The sequence below is a fragment of the Lemur catta genome, chromosome 15 (genome assembly GCF_020740605.2).
Source record: "Lemur catta isolate mLemCat1 chromosome 15, mLemCat1.pri, whole genome shotgun sequence".
NCBI lineage: Eukaryota > Metazoa > Chordata > Mammalia > Primates > Lemuridae > Lemur > Lemur catta.
The window spans coordinates 16,038,140-16,056,391 of NC_059142.1; the positions used below are offsets into that span (position 1 = coordinate 16,038,140).

An 18,252-nucleotide genomic window follows, 5' to 3' on the forward strand; every position below is an offset into this window, starting at 1 on the left:
CCTAAATCCCAATAGACCCATCTTTCCCTACCAGTCCATTAAAACAGGAGACAATGCGCTATCTCATTTTATTCCTACAATACCTAGAGAAATAGGCAGTAGAGGGACAGTTATCCATTTTTCAGTTGAAGAAAATGAGACATAGATCCATTAAGCCTTTCTCCCAGGGCTCCACTGCCAGCGAGTACTAGAGGCTAGGCTGGTGTTGGGGACTACTGTGCATAAAATGCCGGTGGCTCCCGCAGGCCCCCCACCCCTCAAGGCCCCGTCTGGCTCACATCGTTGCTGATGGTGGAATCTCGGTGGATGAGGCGCTGCACGTGGCTGTCGATGCTGCTGCCCGAGGAAAACTTGGTGAGTGTGGCTGGATGAGCATCCCGCTCGCGTTGCCTCACCACCACCTCGCAGGCCTTCCAGTCTGCCAACACCTGCTGGTACCTTGCTGCCACCACTGCATCCACCTGTCCTCGGAACACACCATGACCATGCAGGGAGGGCTGCACCAGGCACCGGACCTTTGGCCCTGAGTCTCAGAGGCTAGGATGGCTGGAGACTAGAGTAGGGCCTCAAGGTAGGGACAGTGGAGCCACTCTGCTAACATCCTCCTCTGCCATGTTTCTTTCCAGCTGGGACGGGGCTGAGGCTTATGAGGCCCCCTCCCTGGGGTCCCTGGGCCCTGCTCCCCATTCCCTAGCCCCACAGGAACAGGCTCCCCTTACCTGCTCCATCTCTTTCTTGCTCATGCCGAACTTGTAGTGGCCAAGCAGAAAGGGCCAGACGTCCTTGCGGATCTCGTGCTCCACACCTCCGTAGTAAACTTGCCGCAGCAGCTCCAGCTCCTTGTAGTTCTGAGGGACCCAGGAGTAAAGACTGTACAGCCCCCAACGTCAGTGTGGCCCAGTTGGGTGAGCCCCATCCCATGGAGAACTGGGGCCAGGGAGGGGGCTTTAGTCACTCTGCTGAAGGCCAGGCAAACCCTGCTTTGGGACAGCACATCCTCCTGTTCCACCCTCCTTCCTTACAGGGCAGGAAATGGAGCCCAGAGGGATGCAAAGATTTGCCCGAGGTCACAGAGCAATGTGGAGGCAGGTGCATTCTCTGCCCAGTCCCCTTCCCATGTAAACCCACAGACCCAGCTGTATGGGATTCTACCATGACCCAGGTCATCCACGGCCATCAGTCCTGGCCTGTCAACCCCATCCACACCACATTTTACCCGGAATCCCCCTTCGGTCTACAAGCAAGTTGCTTTGCACCCACTGCTGCCCACCCTGCCCCTCAATCCAGCCTCTGGCCCTGGAACCCCAGAGTTCATACCTTTTTGTCTTTCTGATACTTGCTCCACACATCCTTGGTGAGGCCGCCTGAGGCCCCAGGGGGCCGATCGGGCGGGATGATGTTGTGATGCACCAGCGCTGACAGGTGGGTCCGCACTGTGGACAGGTGGCGGCAGTATGCCAGCCCTGCGGTGGGTAGCCAGGAGGCTGTGACTGAGGCGCCTCCCCCATCCCCCAGCCCCTCACACCCCACCCTGCCCCACACTCACAGCCATAGAAGGCCCGGGACACAATCTGCCTCTTCATGCTTTCACACAGTAGCCTGAGGGGCAACCTGTGGAAACAGCCTGGCTTAGAGTGGAGGGGCCTATGGCCCCTCTGGTGGGAGGAGGAAAAGACGGAAGGACATTTGGGCTTAGGGGACAGGTCAGGCACTTGGGATGGTGCAGAGAGTAGGATCCACAGCCTAGTAGCACATAAGTGGGCTCTGTGCCCCTGCCAGCCACCCTGGATAGAGCTGCTGGGGGCCCTGCCTGGCCCCTAACCACCCAGGGACCTTTGGCAACTAACTAGACTTTAATGAATCTTGGTTTCTTCATGTGAAAATGGAGAGAACCACCTGAGGGTCACAGGAGAAATAGGTAAAAGAGAACACCTCACACAAAGGCCACTCACACACTGCTCCTGGCACACGGCAGATGCCCAGGTATCTGGTGAGTGTCCTCAGATGTACAGCCTGACAGCAGAATCTATGTCACATCAGGAAGGGGAGCTCACAAGTACTGAGCACCTATTATGTGCCAGACACAACTCTGGAAGTTCACACGGTCCTGTCTCATTTAGTCCTCACAAGTGCCTTAGTAAGTGAGTGGTATTGTCCCCATTTTACAGATGAAGAAACTGAGGTTCAGAAACAGAGGCTCACAGTGACTCAGTTACTTGCCAAAGTCACATGGGTAGCAGAAGTGAAATTTAAACCCAGGTCTGTCCAATTCCAGAGACCACCCTGTCATGCAAGTGACACAGCCTCTAAGGACAGATGGACACCCACATGGATGGACACACTAGGGGGAACTGGTGCTCTGGGCCCTGCCCACTCACCGGTCGGGGACACAGCTGCAGTAGCTGGGGGTTGTGTATGGGGAGCTGCTGGAGGAGCAGGAGAGACAGGAGGAGCCCTGGCCACACAGGGGCTCTAGGTGCCAGGCTGGCAGGCTGGGCCCAAAGCCCTGCATCTCGATCATGTCACCAGCATCTGAGGGCCAAGAAGGGAGCCATGGTCAGGGGCCGACAGACCTCTTCTCCCAAGCACCCTGCAGCATGCCCACCTCTGTGCCCAGAGCTGCAGCATGAAGTCACCCGTCGGTGGAAAACCACAGGGGTGGTGCCTGCCTGGTCCAGAGCCCAGAGATGGAAATGGTGGGGAGAGAGGGTGCCTGATACTTGCCAGCCTCCAGCAAGCCTGGAGAGGACTGGCAAGGTATCTTTCTGCATGTGATAAAATACTTGGGCTTTTGTCACGAATGACTGTGGCTGTCTATCTCCATCTCACTGCCAGCAAACACTTGCTTTTCTAGAGGGAGGGGAAAGAAAGAGAAGGAACAAAGGCCTGAGTTCCCTAAAATGCTGCCAGTTAGCTTGGCCTTCAAGGATTCAGCCTGGTCTTCTTGGGCAAACTCTGATGTGCTCAGAAAGGTGCTGAGAACGCTTCAAACTCTGAACCTCCCCCCCAGTGGAGTCCCCACTAACCAAAGGGATCCCCCAGGGATCCCTGAGCCACCAATCCTACAGTCCTCACTCTTCTGCGAGGATCCAGATCTGGTGGCCAGTTGTCAAGGAGGAACAGTGCTCCCTGCCTGGGCCAGGTTCCCCTGCTGCCAGATCACATAGACCCTTTCTGAGTTCTCCTCCGTCCTTGCCTAGCCCGACTGCACTCAGTATGGCAGCTAGAAACACATGAGTGAGCTGGAAGGAAGGGCAAAATTCCCAGGGCTGTTAGGCCACTGTGGGGATGGGGATAGTAGCTGGACACACAGGCCTGCTATCCAACATGCCAGTCATAGAAGAATGTGCCCAGGTGTAGCCTCCCAAGACAGCTCCTTGGACACGTCTACACCACCGGCAGACAGCCATCTCAGCCAGCCCAGCTGCTCTGAATCACAACTGAAGATCCTTGAGAGCTTCCAGGGCCCAAGGGGAGCAGGGCACTGCTCATGGAGGACTCTGGCAGGTCCAGTGAGCCATGAAGATAAAGCAAAGTGAAGGCAGGAAGTGAAAGGACTAGGAGGTGATGCCAGGAGGGAGGAACAGAGCAGAGAAGAGTGAAGAAGAACAAGGAGAGAGACAGCTGTGTGTGCTGAGCAGACTCCTTTCAGCAGTACTTTTTCTCCTTGAGTCTAGTGTGGCTCTGGCCCAGCCTGGGCCCTGGCCCATGGCGTGATGCAGGCCTAGGACTGGCGTTTGTGGGAGCCAGACTCCAGCTCTGGGTGTGCCTTGCTAGGGAGAGCTGAGCTGAGCCCCCTCCAGTCCCCTCAGGGACTGTCCTGCTGTGGCTGGGGCTCACTTCCCAGACCCATGGCTGGCATTTTTGTAGATAATCTGGCCCTTCAGCTCCACCAGGAGGCAAATTAAGGGAACACACTTGGTGAGGAGGGCTGCGGCTCTGGGAGTGAGGGGTCGCAAGCCATGCCTGAGACTCTGGGAAGGAGAGAGGGAGAGGACAAGTGCAGGTGGGGTGGGGCAAGAGCCCAGCGCATGCCCCTGCAGCAGGCAGGAGAGAGGCCAGTCCTGGGAGGAGCTGGGGTGTGAGGAGGCCCAGTCGGGCAGGCAGCAGGCAGCAGGCGGGCAGGCAGGGAAGGCGGCAGGTGCAGAGGGCGGAGGGTGGGCACAAAGGGAAACAAGCTCATGCCCAGAAAGCAGGGCCCAGCCAAGGCAAGTCTCCTGGGTCAATGCTCTTCACCTTAATTCTCCAGGAAGGAGCTGAACCAGCCAGCATTGGACAGTGCATCTCTGAATTAACCCAGTGCAGACAGCTGGAGCTCTGGAATGACTGGGCAAGGGGCAGCAGGCTGGACGGGGGGGTCTGATGGGTCAGCTTTGACTCTGACTCTCTCCTCTGAGTGTGAGGAAAGTGTAAAGCAAAATAATCAGGGTGGGTGAACCCCACAGCCCCTAAGACTCCGAGTGAAAGGTGCCTGGCCTGGAGCAGAATTAGAGTGAATAGCATCTCTGCTCTGTGGATGAGGCAGCAGGAGAAGGAAGGGGAGAGGAGGGGGAGGGAGGGAAAATCTGGACACCCCGCCACTTGATTCACATGCACAAGTCAAGCATGTTGCAGGCCTGAAAAGCAACGGCTGGCACAACGGACTCAACAGTGTTGTCATTATGGACTGGAGTGGAGGGGGCTCCATCCCCCATCCCATCTCCCCAACCACCTGTGGATTCTGCTTTTATGCCTCCTTTCCTTTCCCAAGCATTAGGTGCCCAGGAGCTGCACACTGAGTTGCTCTAGCCCCTGAGTTCCCCAAGGGGATTCCCAGAGAAACCCTGAGGTCTCTGAACCCCTGGAAGTGGGCCTGGAAGTTTCTCTGATTCCTGAGGCCTCAGCCCTAAGACTTTCTATCACCAAGCCTGCCAAGACAAGGGCTCTGCTGGGACCTTCCAGCCTCCAGCCTGATGACCAGCTCACAGGGTAAGAAGGGGCTTCTTGGCCCCTCTCAGAGCTCAACCTTCCCACACAGCTCAGTTAGTTAACCTATAAATAAGCATCAGCCCTAAGTCCAGGTGTGCAAGGAACCAGATAGCAATAAATGCCAGAAGTGGGACGTTCCCCACCTGGCCTGGCCTACAGACTCATATTGGAGGGGCTGGGAGTGGGCGTGGGCTCGGGGGCAGGGCTGTGCTGAGGGTGTGCTGGGTGTGTGCTAAGCTATAGCTCTGCTGCCCAGGGACAGAGAGACTTATTATCACTGGCTTAGTGGCTGGGCTGAGGAACTGGGCTCCTTGGCAGAACTTCGTGGTGGCATAAGGGGAGTGTGACATATTCTTAACATACTCTCTGCAGGGGCAGGGAAAGAAGAGAAGCAATTGACTCTGTGGCACAGGAATGGGTGGGGACGGGGAAGCTTCCCAACCTCTTCCTAACCCACCCTTCCTTGAACACCCCTACCCAGCCCTCACAGGCCCCCTGCCTGATCACTCTCCAAAAAGAGGGGTTCCTTCTTCACCAGCCAGCTCTGTGCTATGAAAGATGGTGGTGGACAGACGAACATTGAGGGCCTGTGACCACTGTGCTATGTCATTTCAAATGAAGGGCACCTCTGCAATCGTGGACACTGGGAACACACCTGTCTTATATCTTTGGCACAGCACCTGGCACAGATGAGGAGACTGAGCTTCAGGATGGTGAGACACTGGCTCAAAACCATACAGTGAGCCAGGGGCATATCTGCGGCAGGAATTCATGTCTCCAGGCCCTGAGCCTGTGCCCCTTCCTGGATACCATGCTGTAGATATTTCTAGATTTCATGCTAAGGTACCAGGCCATGCTTGCTGGAGCCCTCAGGCCTGCTGGGAATACTGGGCCCTGGTGTCTCTTCCCATGGTGGCCCCCCTAACCCCTCGCCTGACCCACAGGACTTGCTGTCTGAATGACCTGTCTAGCCCCTACCTCTGCCCCAGGAAGGGCCTGGTACCTCTGTCCTGTTTCCATTAAGTCAGAAGTCAGAGGCACAAGGCCAGAGGCTGGTTTTGCCAATCAGCAGGAGAAAAAGAAAGAGACCACTGTCTGGCATTTGCCAGGATGACCCCCACGGGTAGGAATGGGCTCAGAGAGCCATTCAGGGTCTCCAAGAGGCAATCAGATAATCAGACCTTCCCATCAGTGGACCTTCCTCCCTTTCAGGCCTGCAGTCCTCTCCCTACAGCCCAGAGCCACTTGCTCTGTACCATCCCCTCTTCACGCCAGCACCTGTCTGGCCTCCTTCCACCCTCCCTGATCTGCCTCCTGATGGAAGGGAACCACCCTGGGTGCAAGTCCTCTAATGCCAACACTGCCGTTCGAGCCCCTGTGGTGGGTGGCAGGTGGGCCCAGGGGGTGGGGTGGGGGATGAGGCGGGTCAGGGAGAAGGGGAGGGATAAAAACCTTTCATCGGATTGGGAGCTGTGAGGTTCCGCGAGCAGATCATTGAGAGCATCGCGTGTAGTTTATCCTCCTCTTCCTCATCATCGTCCACCGAGGCCGCGCGGCTGGCCGCTAGGTGGTGGTAGTTAATAGTGACTGCTCAAAGAGAATAGCGAGAGAGGCAGAGGCATGAGGACCCTCGTCCCTGGGCAGGAGGGACTCCCTCCTTAAGGTGAGTAGAATGGAGGCTAGGATCACCTTGAACCTGCAGGGCACAGAAGAGGGGAACGGAGGGGAACAGAAAGCTCTTTTGATGATTTACTTGGGAGAGTATGGAAGAAGGTGAGGAGCTGGGGGTGGCTACAGAGATCCACTCTTTGGAGGAGGCCCTCTCTAGGAAGAACAGAAGAGGGAGAACTGGGGGGGGGTGGGGGAGGGATGTGAAGGACAGGGACTGTCTGGCAGCTCAGGAGCTCACCAGCCCTGGCCGAGGCTGACACGACTGTTGGCAGATGGGTCCTGAGCATTCTTCAGCTCCTGTTACAGTCAAGCTGGACCAAATCTAAAGATTACCCCAAATCTCTCTTTTCAGACTATAAATTTAACCTTTTCCTCCAAGGGTTTTCCCACAGCTGCCCTTGAGGAGCCTGAGTCCCTCAGCTGAGTTTCAGCTCCTTGGTGCCCTGGCTCACCCTCTGCGGAAATGGTCCTTGAAGTGAAGTGACCAGAACTGGAAAATGCCAAGGATTGAAGAGGGGAAGCACAGACTGAATCAGTTAAACCGAGCAACAGCCTGAGATTAAACGCCGAGTCTGCAAACACATTCTGGCAAAAGATGTGTCTCCTTGTCAGGTACCTATGGGATGGGAGGGGGAATCCCCACGTCTTGTGCCCCTTAAGCCCGCTGGGACTGTTTGTGCTGTGGCTGTATGTACGCCATCTGGGCGATCTGTCCGCTAACACAGAGACAACTTGTTGACAACTTTTTGGCGCAAGTTAGGAAATTTAGGGAGCAGGTGGTCTGGTTGGCAATAAATGCTGTGGGCTGGCAAATTTCCTGACTTTATCTCCAAGAAAAGCAAGTCTGGCCCAGAGAAACCTATGGGTAGTGGCAGCACTCTGACCAGAAAGGGAACTTTGATGTTGGTAGATACTTCTAGATAGATCCCCTTGGCCTCAAGGGTGTGTCCAGGGCAGGACCCATCAGGGCCAAGCCACCCTAAGGCCCCCCAGCCCCCAAAGTCCCCCAGGAAACTCCAAGTCTTGACCTCTTCAGATAAAACCTCGTGCTTCAGCTAAAGCTCCTCTCATCAGTAGCTGGTTTAAGCAGGGATCTGGCTCTAAGGGAATCAGTGAACAATTTGCACTAACCACAAAGAAGCACCAATCCCACACCCAGGCCTCCTTGTGGGGGTCAGGGGGCAGCCTGAAGAGAAATGGAGAGTTCTCTACCTCCTGTTTCTAGTCTCTTGATGTTTTTTCCCCTGGGGCAGGGCATGAAAAGATAACTAAGAGAATCTTGTGCAGTGATGCCTGGGTCTGTTGAGCAGAGTCTTGGGTGAAGAGGTGGGGAAGAGAGCTAGGTAGAAGACAGGCAACTTTTCAAAGGGATGATTTGCAGATAAAAGGTCCAGTTGAGAGGCTAAGTGATCAACTTTTTGTTTTAATGTGGCCTGGTCAGTAGACCCTGCCTGCTGGCCTTCCTGGGTGATGCGGCAACCCCACTCCGCCAACCTCCCTGGGCATCTTTCTCTCCTTTTCCAGGGGTACAGTCTGGGACACTCACTGTGCTCGTGCCTGTGCCCAGGGTAGATGATCCGGAACACATAGTCTGTGGCTGGCCCCATGCCCATCTCTTCCACGTCCACAGACCGCAGGCTGCTTCGTTTCCGTAGCTTGGGGAACACCTTCCCCTGTGGAAGGAGGGGTGGGTGGTCAGCCTATCCGAGGCAGTGCCCCATCCAGGGTTCCACCCAAGGCTGCTCCTAAGAACTCCATGTGGGGAAAGGAAGGGAGGTGGGTGGAGAACCCACCTCACATAGCCCTTCACCCAGAGCTTCCTGTGTCCTGAGGTACCTTCCCCTGCTGGGTCCACAGCGGGGGCTCTAGCTGTCCTCGAGGCAGCAGCCCATTCTCCAGACAGGACAGAAAGGACAGCAGGTGTCCTCCCTGTGGGAAGTGCAGCGGCGGCCTCTGGATGCCATCCTGGCTCACCAGCACGAGTGTGCCACCGTTTTCTGGGGGGTGAAATGGGTGAGTGAAGCTGGGCCCTCCTCGATACCTCCCCATCCATCACCATGGCCTGTTGGCCAGGCTCCCCAGGCTATGTAGGAGGACAGCTGGGTTAGAGCATGGCCAGGAGCCTCATAAACAGGGACAGTAGGAAGACAAGTAGTAAGTAGTCCTGTAGGTCCCATGCACGGCTGGGAGAAGGCAGCCTCTCACTTCCCACCCCTGTGCCAGGGACAAGGCAGGCTTACTTTGCTGGTGGCAGTGGATACAGACAATCTGACTGAAGGGTACCACCAGGGCATAGTCCCAGTAAACGCTGAAAAGGAACCAGATTGGTGTCACTGTGTCTCAAGACCTGCCATCCTACCTTCCTTGTCTCCTGGCCCTACTGCCCCCAGAAACCCCCCTGAAGATAGGTTGAGCATAGCCAAGAAGTGAGGTCAGCCAGCCATATCCCCCCGAGTCCCATGCTGCCCTTATGGCACAGAGCCTGTGAGTCTCAGCTTCCTAGAACTTGGCTCAAGCAAACCTCTTCATGCCCAGGCTTGGCTCAGTCTTAGAGAGCTTGGGAATTACTCCAAGCAGCCTCTCCCTGCAATTCTTGGCATCTGTATAAGCAGTGAGGTCTGCCTCCTAGAGCAAGCTGGGTCTCTCCATCCCCTGGTCTGGGGTCAAGACCCTACTCCCTTCCCTGGCTCCTGGGAGTGAGTCCCAAAGCCCCCACCTCTTTTCCAGCTCGGAGTCCCCCAGAGTCCCATTCATGAGCTGGTTGGGGGTCCACTTCAGAGTTAGGCTCTCTGCAGACTGGTGCAGGGAGAGGTAGCCAGGGACAGCCTCCATGTCCTCCTTCTATAGGGAGGAGACACACCAGAAGACAGAAACAATGAAGGGCTGAGAGGCTCTCAGGGATGGCCTGTGAAAAATGACTCCAGGTGGGAGCAGGGGAGGCCAAGCTAGGCTAGTTATGGGGTCCTGGACTGGGGGTTGGGCAGAAGCAAAGGAGGACAGGCACTGCATGGCAGATCTGGGCATCTCCTCTCCTGGTTGGCCTGGTGCTACCGGCTCTCTTCTGTCAGCCTTCCGGATGTCAGGTGCATTCTAGGCCAGCCAATGCCCAAGCTGGCATTCACCCTGCCTGCTGGCTGCCATTCCTATCCCTGGATGGCCTGTCTCAGCTAGAGCAGATGCCATCCCTGGCTCCTGCCAATTCAAGGCTGATCATGAGTTGTACGAAACTGTGGGTGGGGAGGGGGCCGTACTCTCCCTTCTCTCTGGTCAAGCTTTTTAGGAAAGGAACGATTTTGGCTACAGGCTTCCAGTTCTGGGACCTTTAGAAGAGGGAGATTGAGGGAGGGTGCGGCAAAAGCTTTCTTACCGGCTGTACCAGCACATTGTTCTTGCCGTAGAGCAGTCGTGTTCTTGAGTTCTGGTGCAGAGACTCCACATATTCACGGGCGCAGGCAGCTAGCCTGTCCTCTGATGCACTGCCACTTGAGTGCCGCTTCCGGATCTGTGCAGAAAGCGCGGCTCAGCCTCTATCCTTGGGAAGTCAGCCTCAGGGTTTGAGAACACTCACACCTCCATGCCAACCCTCCTTTGCTGACCCCAGGCTCCTTCCTGCCCCCAGTTTTCTCTCAGCCACCCTCTGCTCTCCAGCCATTGACCTGCATAGGCTCCTGGCATTTCCAGAAGGGCTAGTGTGGGGAGAAGGCTCTCCTGGGGTGGCCATTACCTTGGGGCATCTCCGAGGCCTGTTCTGTATGGAGGCCAGTTTCTTCCCTTCCCTATAGGTCCGTGGGCACAACCTGGGTGAACACAAGGGTAGGGAGAGGTATACTTACCCCTAGGGCTGGGCGCTTTGCAGGGGAGTCCTGCCGACTAGGAGGACCCCGGATACGGTGCCTCTGGACCAGCTCATCAGCAGACGGGTCAGTCCAGTAGTGATCAGCTGTCTTGAGCTTAGTGTATTCCAAGGCACAGGGTCCCACTGTGGAGAAAGAGACTGCTTAGGTGGTACTCCCTCTGCATGTGCCCTGCAGCCCCCACAGGCCAGCTCAGGCCTCTATTCTCTCAGGCTCACCGAGAAGAGAGGCCAGGATCGGGCCAAACACACGGTCTGCCAGCAACGCCTCCTTCTCGTAGTACTTGCTGCCAGGAGGATAGAGACAGGGTGACTGGCAAGGCTCCTGGACTCATTCCAGTGTGGTTGAGCTCGTGGGGTAGGAACGTCCCCACAAAGACCAGATTCACATCAGACACCAAGAAGGAATGAGTCCACAAGGACCAAGCTTTGCAAGGTGCCTGGTGTGGTTTATGTTTCTGGGGTGCTGGAAGGGGATTTGCAGGTGTGCCTACAGCCTGTCATGGCCAGTCAAGCATGCCGAGGGGTGGGGCTAAAGGACTTTCAGGGGGAGGGCCGAGGGAGGGGCTGCTTGAGGGATGGGGCAGTCACCTGCAGTTTTCCGACAGGTACTGCACAATTCTGTCCAGAACTTTCTCGATAAGTGCTGTGCGTACCCATATGTGTTTCAAGGCCTGTGGGCTGAGGGCAGGGGTCTTCCCGCTGGTCGAGCCCTGTCTCCGCAGGGCCTCCTGGCTGCCCCCTGAGGGTTTCCTGCAAAGAGGATAAGGGCTTCAGGAGTGCAAGGTAAACCCCAGATTGGTGGCAATGGGAGTGGGGCTTGGTGCCACAAGATAGAAGCACAGAGGACTGACTGAGGTAGGGGATTAAAGGGGGACAGGGCCTTGTGCCTGCAAGGGGCCAACGGCCACTCTTGGGCTGGTCTCTCACCAGAGGTCCCACAAGAAACAGGCCCAGGATGCCAACCTCTGGATGGGTTGTCCTGGGAAGTAGCAAATGCCAAGTAGGAAGAGCAGAAGGGTGGGGTGGAAGGGGCTGGCCTAGGGCTCACCTGCCCTCTACTTGTTGCTGCAGCTCCTGTACTTTGTGGCAAATCTCCCCAGCCACCGGACACGTCTTCCCCACCTTGGTGAACAGGGCTGCCATCTTGTCACTGCGCAAGAAGCCAGCAGCACGGCGTCTCAACTGATGCAAGAGGCAAGCCTCCACCGCACCTAGGCCACAAAGGAAAATAGCACCTGAGCTGAGGCAAGATGGGAGCAAGACTCCTCTTCTCCATACCTGTGGTGAGGCAGGGGTAAGGGCAAGCCCTGACCCATGCTAGAACTAGGAGCAGGCCAGGAAGATATACCCTGGCCTCCTTCCAAAATTCCCTTCCCCGTCTCTCTGCTCCTGCCCAGGGTGGAGAGTTTGGATGTGCCAAATTGTCCCTCTCTGTCACCTGGTGTGTACCTGCCTCCTGTATGTAGCATCACCCCTGGGGGCATGAGGACCAAAGCTGCCCTCTCAGGCTGGCATGATTGGCTCCAGCCCTGACCACAGTGCAAGCAGGGACAGCACCCACAGGACAGGGGATGCAGGGAGCATGTGGCCCAGGAGCCCTCCCAGAGAGCATGGATGATGTGGCTGCTAAGGAACACGGCTCTGGAGGAGCTGAAATATTGATAAAGCCACTGCAGAGATCAGACCCGATAGTGATCTCTGTATTACTGATGAGCCCAGCAGCTAAGAGTGAGAGATTTCTCTTTTCCATGCTGTGAGGGCTTCCTTTCATTCATTCATGTTTTTAGGGGCTAGGCTTAATCTCTCTGGATCCTGCTTACCCAGACAGACTTTGCAGCAGGGAAAGAAGCCCTTGGTGGGGGAGCACAGGGAGTTATCCTGGGCTTGTATAGACTCTAAAAATATTAGTGTGTATGTGTATGGGGAGGAGGGGCTTCAACGTTATCAAACTGATTGTTTTCTAAGTGAGGACAGAAAGGCCCAGAAAGGGGAAGGGATTGGATCACAGTCACATAGCGGCAGAACCAGGACTAGGATCCAGGGTCCCAAACCCTGGCCTGAGCCCGTTTTACCACTTCCAGGTGTGTTTGTGGGTGGGGGCACAGGTGGGAAGAAGAGCTGCCTTCATGTCACAGGTGCTCATTTCACACGGATTGAAAACAGTGAGCTATGCCGGAGACAGGGAGTCAGACAGAACAGGGTCTGAACTTGGTGCAGCCATTCACTGCTTCTGGGAAACCTGGGTAAATGACTTAATGCTGAGATTCAGCTTCATCATCTGTGAAATGGGGAATCGGTGGTCTGAAGGTAGTGAGTTTTCTCAACTGATTGTTCAGTCCGTTACAGATCTAAATCCTTGTTCTACTCTTTTCCCCTTCTCACTGCTGCAATTGACTAGTCTTAAAAAAAAAAAAAAAAGAAAAAAAGAAATGCAGAAGACGTATTAGAACTGGTGTGAGACGTTACATGAGATGAAGTATGTGAAATCCCTTTCGCAGGGTCTAGCTTTTGGGGAGCCCTGGATCCACGTCAGTTCCTGACTCCTCACTCATTCTCTATAGCTAACCTGTAAGAGCTGGGCTTTTGCAGGACCTCTCCCTGGCAAGCAGAGGAAGAGGATGCCCCAGAGAGGGTCACAGGTTGCCCTAGAAGTGGGTGGAGATACCACTTTCTTAGAGACAGGCAAACTGAGGGCCCATCAAGTTTATTTTGACTAGTGCTGTTAGAATATGAAACCTGTATTTTGAATAGTGCTGTTAGAATATGAAACCTGGAGTTAGGAAATAATCACTGAAAATAGTTTCTCATACCTGTTTTTTGCCTTCACTTTTAGTAACTGACCAGCAGTCACTATTGTCCTACAAAGGAGTTTTGCTTGGTCCTCTCTTGGACTGAAGTCAAGAAGGTGAGAGTCCCTGAGGCCTATCTGGAGGACAGACAGCTCAGTGAGGGCATCCAGGGGAGAGGAAATAGGCAGAACTGCTCCTTCTCCTGAGAGCCTCCTGCTGGAGCTCTTCCCTGCTCGGGCCTGAGAGGATTTTATTTTGCAAGGCACAGCCTTTCCTTCAGTGTGTTCATACACCTATGTGCACATGCGCACGTAGACAGATGTATCTGCATATATCATGTGTGTATGGGGCATGTGGGGAAATCTTTGGTTTAAGTGTCTACATACTCCTCTGCATGATCAGTCCTCCCGGTCCCTGGAGGTCTTGTGTGGCCCTGGGGTGTACAGGTGAGTGACCCTTTTGTCCTAGTCTCTTGGTCCTGGGGCTGCTGCAGCTGCGAATCCATGCCTGAGGGAAGGTAGTGAGCATTTCCTGGGGTTGCACTCCCCACCCAGAGTGAGAAGAGAAGCAGCACTGAACAGGCCCAGAGTGGCAGCAGGTGGCACCAGTCCTGCAGGGAATCATGTGCATTGGTGATGTGACTAATTGTTGGGATAATAAGTCATTAGCCTTCCCACCTTCCCCAGGCAACCGCCAACACAGCCAGGCTGGGAAGCTGGAGAGTGGCTGGCACCGGCACTCCCACCCCACCTGGCTTTATCTACTTTCCCAGCCAGCCTCTGAGCACAGGCACGGGGTTCCTCTGGGTGAGCAGAAGCATTCCTCAGTGAGAAGCCCAAACATCACACCCAGTCCCACCTCCCCACTCCGTGGCCCCTAAGTTCCTTCTGTGAAACCCAGGCAAGGTGCCAGGCAATATTTGGGGAAGGAGAAATCCCACTCATTCCTCGACTTCCCAAGCAAAGTAAATGAGCCATTAGGCCAGGTATGCTTGACCCAGTTCCATGGGCTCCTCGGCCAGTGATTGTGCAAACTACACTTGTCCTTCCCCATTCCCACAAGGGAGTCCCCCACTGAGAGACTCAGCATATACAATGAAAATGTTATTACATGCAGTGTGTCGGCAAAATGACAATTTTTTCCTTTTGTTAAGAAACAGGGTCTCATTCTGTTGCTCATACTGAAGTGCGTAGCTCACTGTAACCTGGAACTCCTAGGCTTAAGCCACCCTCCTATCTTGGCCTCCCAAAATGTTGGGATTACAGGCATGAGCCACCGCACCTGGCCAATAATAATAATGATAATTATGAACAACTACCGTAAGAAGGTTTGTGGATGGGCTTCAGGGGTTCCAAAGACCCCCCTGAAATTGAGTGCAATTTGCATGCAAATTGTTGGTGTGCTCTGGAATGATTAGGTCAGTGTTTTTTTGGGTTTTTTTTTTCCCCCTGGACAGTGGATCCACGGTTTTCAGCTTCTAGAAGAGAGTACTTGACCCCTAAAAGATTAAGAACCACTGCTCCAAGACTTTTGAGTTGAGCAGAAACCCAGATATTCCCTCTGATCGAAACTTATAGAGATGCAAACATAAACACATACACTCTGCAATATATAGTGAATACCACACTTAGAGCTGCCCACAGAGCCATCAGCAACAATATCCTCACTCCCCAGAAAAGGCCTGTCACAGACAGACAGCAGAGTAAGGGACTGTCAAGCACTCTTCCCCAGGGAGAAGTCCACATAAAGGCCTATGCTTATTCTCCTCTCCGACTGATGGTCCAGGGCACCAAGCAGAACTCGAAGGCCTTCTTCCTCAGATCCCCCACCATGACCCCACCTCCCAGGGTGAAGGACTATGGCAGGAGATACCCATAGTTAGCTGAACTCATCCCCTGCTAACTGAGCTGTCTGGGCCCTGGGCCCCCAGCTGTGAAGGATTCAGGACCCCCCTGTCCCAGTGGGTCCTGGCACTACCTATAGTCACTCTGGACGCACCACAACAAGGTGACAACCCTGATGTCATTTGGCTCACTTCATATGAGAAAAATTTGAGCTTGTTAATAAAAACCAACACTGGTTGGGGTGGAAAGCTTTGGGCAAATGAATCAAAACAGAGGAAGAGAGAGACACAACTTAACAAGCATGACCCTCTTGCTGCCCACCCTGGCCTTCTGGTAGCTTTCGGAATTTGGGCCAGATCAGCCCAGGGTACCTTCTCTACTCTGCCATGCCATGCCATCCCATCTCACTGACAGGAAGGCTCAGGGAATTGCAACTCTGAGCCTGCAGGAGCATAACTAAATTTAACTCAAGCACCTTGCTATGGATACCTCCTGCAAAGTTCTGGTGCCACCTTCCCAGGGAAAGGCTGGGACCTACAGGTCCACACTAATCCTGGGAGACATCTTCACCAGCCTCTGATGTGCCTCTAAAATTCATTAAGTTATGGAGTTTAACAAATGCCACGTGGGGCTGGAGACCGCAAGTGCTAATGGAACCATATAGGGCTCCCATCCCAACCCCTTATACCCTGATTTAACCATTCCAAGAGGCCCTATTTAGAATGGAGGAGACATCAGGAAGATAGAGATGGGAGGGACTTGGGAAGCTGCTGAATCCACCGATACACTGGTGGGAGGGTTGGATGGTGTAACCCCTGTGGAGGTAATTTGGCTCTATCTATCAATGTTGCAATAACCTCTGACCCAATGACCCCTATTCTGAACATCTATCCTACAGATATAACTGCATGATTACCTAGTTATAACAGCAAATGACTGGAAACCATCCACATGTCCATCAAAAGGGGACAGTTAAGTAAATATGGTACATACAGAAGAATATCGTGCAACTCTGAAAAAGACTGAGGATCCTCTCCAGGAACTAAAAATGGAAAGCTCTCCTAAAGCGAGATGCAGAACAGTATGATTGCATGATACCTTCTGAATATAAAAAAAGGTGCAGTGAACAAACAATACAATCTTTTTTATTAGTATTAAAAACTCTAGAAGAATGCACAAGAAATAAAAGTGGTTACCTATGTGGGAATGGTAAGTAGAAGGAAAGTTGGTGAACGAGAGCAGGGAAAGGAGTAAGACTTTTTCACTGTGCAACTTTTATATAGTTTTGATTTCTCAAACAGGTAAATATATTACTAATTCAAAATAATAATCATAGGCCAAGTGCAGTGGCTCACGCCTGTAATCCTAGCACTCTGGGAGGCCAAAGTGGGTGGATCGTTTGAGCTCAGGAGTTTGAGACCAGCCTGAGCAAGAGCGAGACCCTGTCTCTACTGAAAATAGAAAGAAATTAGCTGGACAACTAAAAATATATAGAAAAAATTAACCAGGCATGGTGGCGCATGCCTGTAGTCCCAGCTACTTGGGAGGCTGAGGCAGGAGGATTGCTTGAGCCCAAGAGATTGAGGTTGCTACGAGCTAGGCTGATGCCACAGCACTCTAGCCTGGGCAACAGAGTGAGTCTCTGTCTCAAAATAATAATAATAAGAAGAAGAAGAATAAGAATAATAAGAATAATTGAGTAAGTGACCATCACTAGGGTTCCCATCATGAGATGACAGAGATTTTCTCCAATCTGGGAATGAGTCAAAATTCACAAAACCACTGGGTATAGTGGCTCATGCCTGTAATCCCAGTGCTTTGGGAGGCTGAGGTGGGAGGATCACTTGAGGCTAGTAGTTTGAGACCAGCCTGGACAACACAGTGAGACCCATTTCTACAAAAAAAAAAAAAATTAGCCAAGAGCATGGTGCCATATGCCTGTACTCCCAGCTACTCAGGAAGCTGAGGTGGGAGGATCGCTTGAATCCAGGAGTTTGAGGTTTCGGGGAGCTATGACCACTGCACTGCAGCCTGGGTGACAGAGCAAGACCCTGTCTCTAAAATCAATCAGCCAATTAATCAATCAATCACAAACCCCAGAAAAGCTGGGTCTGTCCATGGGCACTCTTTCACTAGCTCACTCAGCAAATAGGGTCTCCCAAATGGCTTTGTTCCCTACCTGCGTGTGTGTGGGGGTGTGTCTCTGGGCTCCGCTTAGGGCAGCAAAAGTTGACCTGAACTGGGCAGGGACTAAATAAATAATTTGGTGGGCTGAGACAAGGCTCTGTAGCTCAGGAACTCACAAAAACGAACTAAAGCTATAGATGCCAGGAAATGCAGCAGTGTCTGGGAAGGGGTCCTCGAGCAGCCCAGGGGGCCTTAGAAACAAGGCTGGGTCTGTGGGTCTGTCCTATCTCCATTCTACCTTTGCTCTCATGTGTATATGTATCTGTTTAAAGCTGGGCTCAGCAGCCTGGACAAGCCCAGCCCTAGTCTAACCTGGTAATAGTGAGACTCAATGAACAGTCCTCAGAGAATCAGCCCAGTTTGGCTGAGGTCCAGAGATATAGCATCCAGAGTTAGCACAGCCTGACATGAACCTGGGCTCCAGGTGCTCAGCCAGAAGGAGCTGGGAATGAGAGGAGAGCAGGTGTGACAAGTGCAGCCTGCTCCCCCACCTCTGGCTCAGTTTCATCTTTTACTATCAGCTGCCATCTGTGCAACAGGCAAGTTCAGTCATAGTTGCCATAGAGAACCCAAGTGAGGAAAGTGTGGGTAGAACAGCCAGCCACACGCGGTCTATTTTGGTCCTTGAGCTTTGGGGGCACTAGTCAGAGCAGAATTTTCAAAAGCTGAATGCTAGGGGGTCGCTGGTTCAGGCCTCTGGATAGTGGACCCAAGATTGGCAGGAGAGGAGCAGCCAGCCTCCCAGGAGATGAAGGAATGGGTGGGATGGGCAGCCTCCTTCAGGCAGGGACTGAGAGAGAGGCATGTATGCTTTACTCCAACTGCCAGTGGAGGAAGCCAATATTTTGTCTGTAGCAGATGAGGTGGGAGGAGCAAAGAGGCATCACCAGGCATCCTCGGCCCCTCTCCACCCCACTTCTCTGACTGGCTGCTTCCA

General features: G+C 53.7%; 1 protein-coding gene across 7 annotated transcripts in view; it reads right to left on the minus strand.

Annotated features, from left to right (window-relative positions):
* SGSM2 (small G protein signaling modulator 2) overlaps positions 1–18,252 on the minus strand; it is a 43,838-nt gene that overhangs the window by 15,791 nt on the left and 9,795 nt on the right. For 4 of the 7 annotated variants that reach the window (XR_006728926.1, XM_045526117.1, XM_045526115.1 and 1 more), the window contains exons 3-17: positions 11,544–11,706; positions 11,084–11,245; positions 10,712–10,779; positions 10,473–10,618; positions 10,007–10,141; positions 9,356–9,480; positions 8,880–8,947; positions 8,476–8,636; positions 8,186–8,312; positions 6,421–6,555; positions 2,379–2,532; positions 1,547–1,611; positions 1,318–1,463; positions 720–848; positions 279–461 (exon numbers count right to left, since the gene is read on the minus strand). Coding sequence is in view for 6 of the 7 variants with exons in the window: in XM_045526117.1 (XP_045382073.1) it covers positions 279–461; positions 720–848; positions 1,318–1,463; positions 1,547–1,611; positions 2,379–2,532; positions 6,421–6,555; positions 8,186–8,312; positions 8,476–8,636; positions 8,880–8,947; positions 9,356–9,480; positions 10,007–10,141; positions 10,473–10,618; positions 10,712–10,779; positions 11,084–11,245; positions 11,544–11,706 (1,967 nt within the window). In the remaining variant the exon portion in view is untranslated. The remainder of the gene's footprint in view (positions 1–278; positions 462–719; positions 849–1,317; positions 1,464–1,546; positions 1,612–2,378; positions 2,533–6,420; positions 6,556–8,185; positions 8,313–8,475; positions 8,637–8,879; positions 8,948–9,355; positions 9,481–10,006; positions 10,142–10,472; positions 10,619–10,711; positions 10,780–11,083; positions 11,246–11,543; positions 11,707–18,252) is intronic. The other 3 variants (XM_045526116.1, XM_045526120.1, XM_045526118.1) reach the window with 2 other exon arrangements.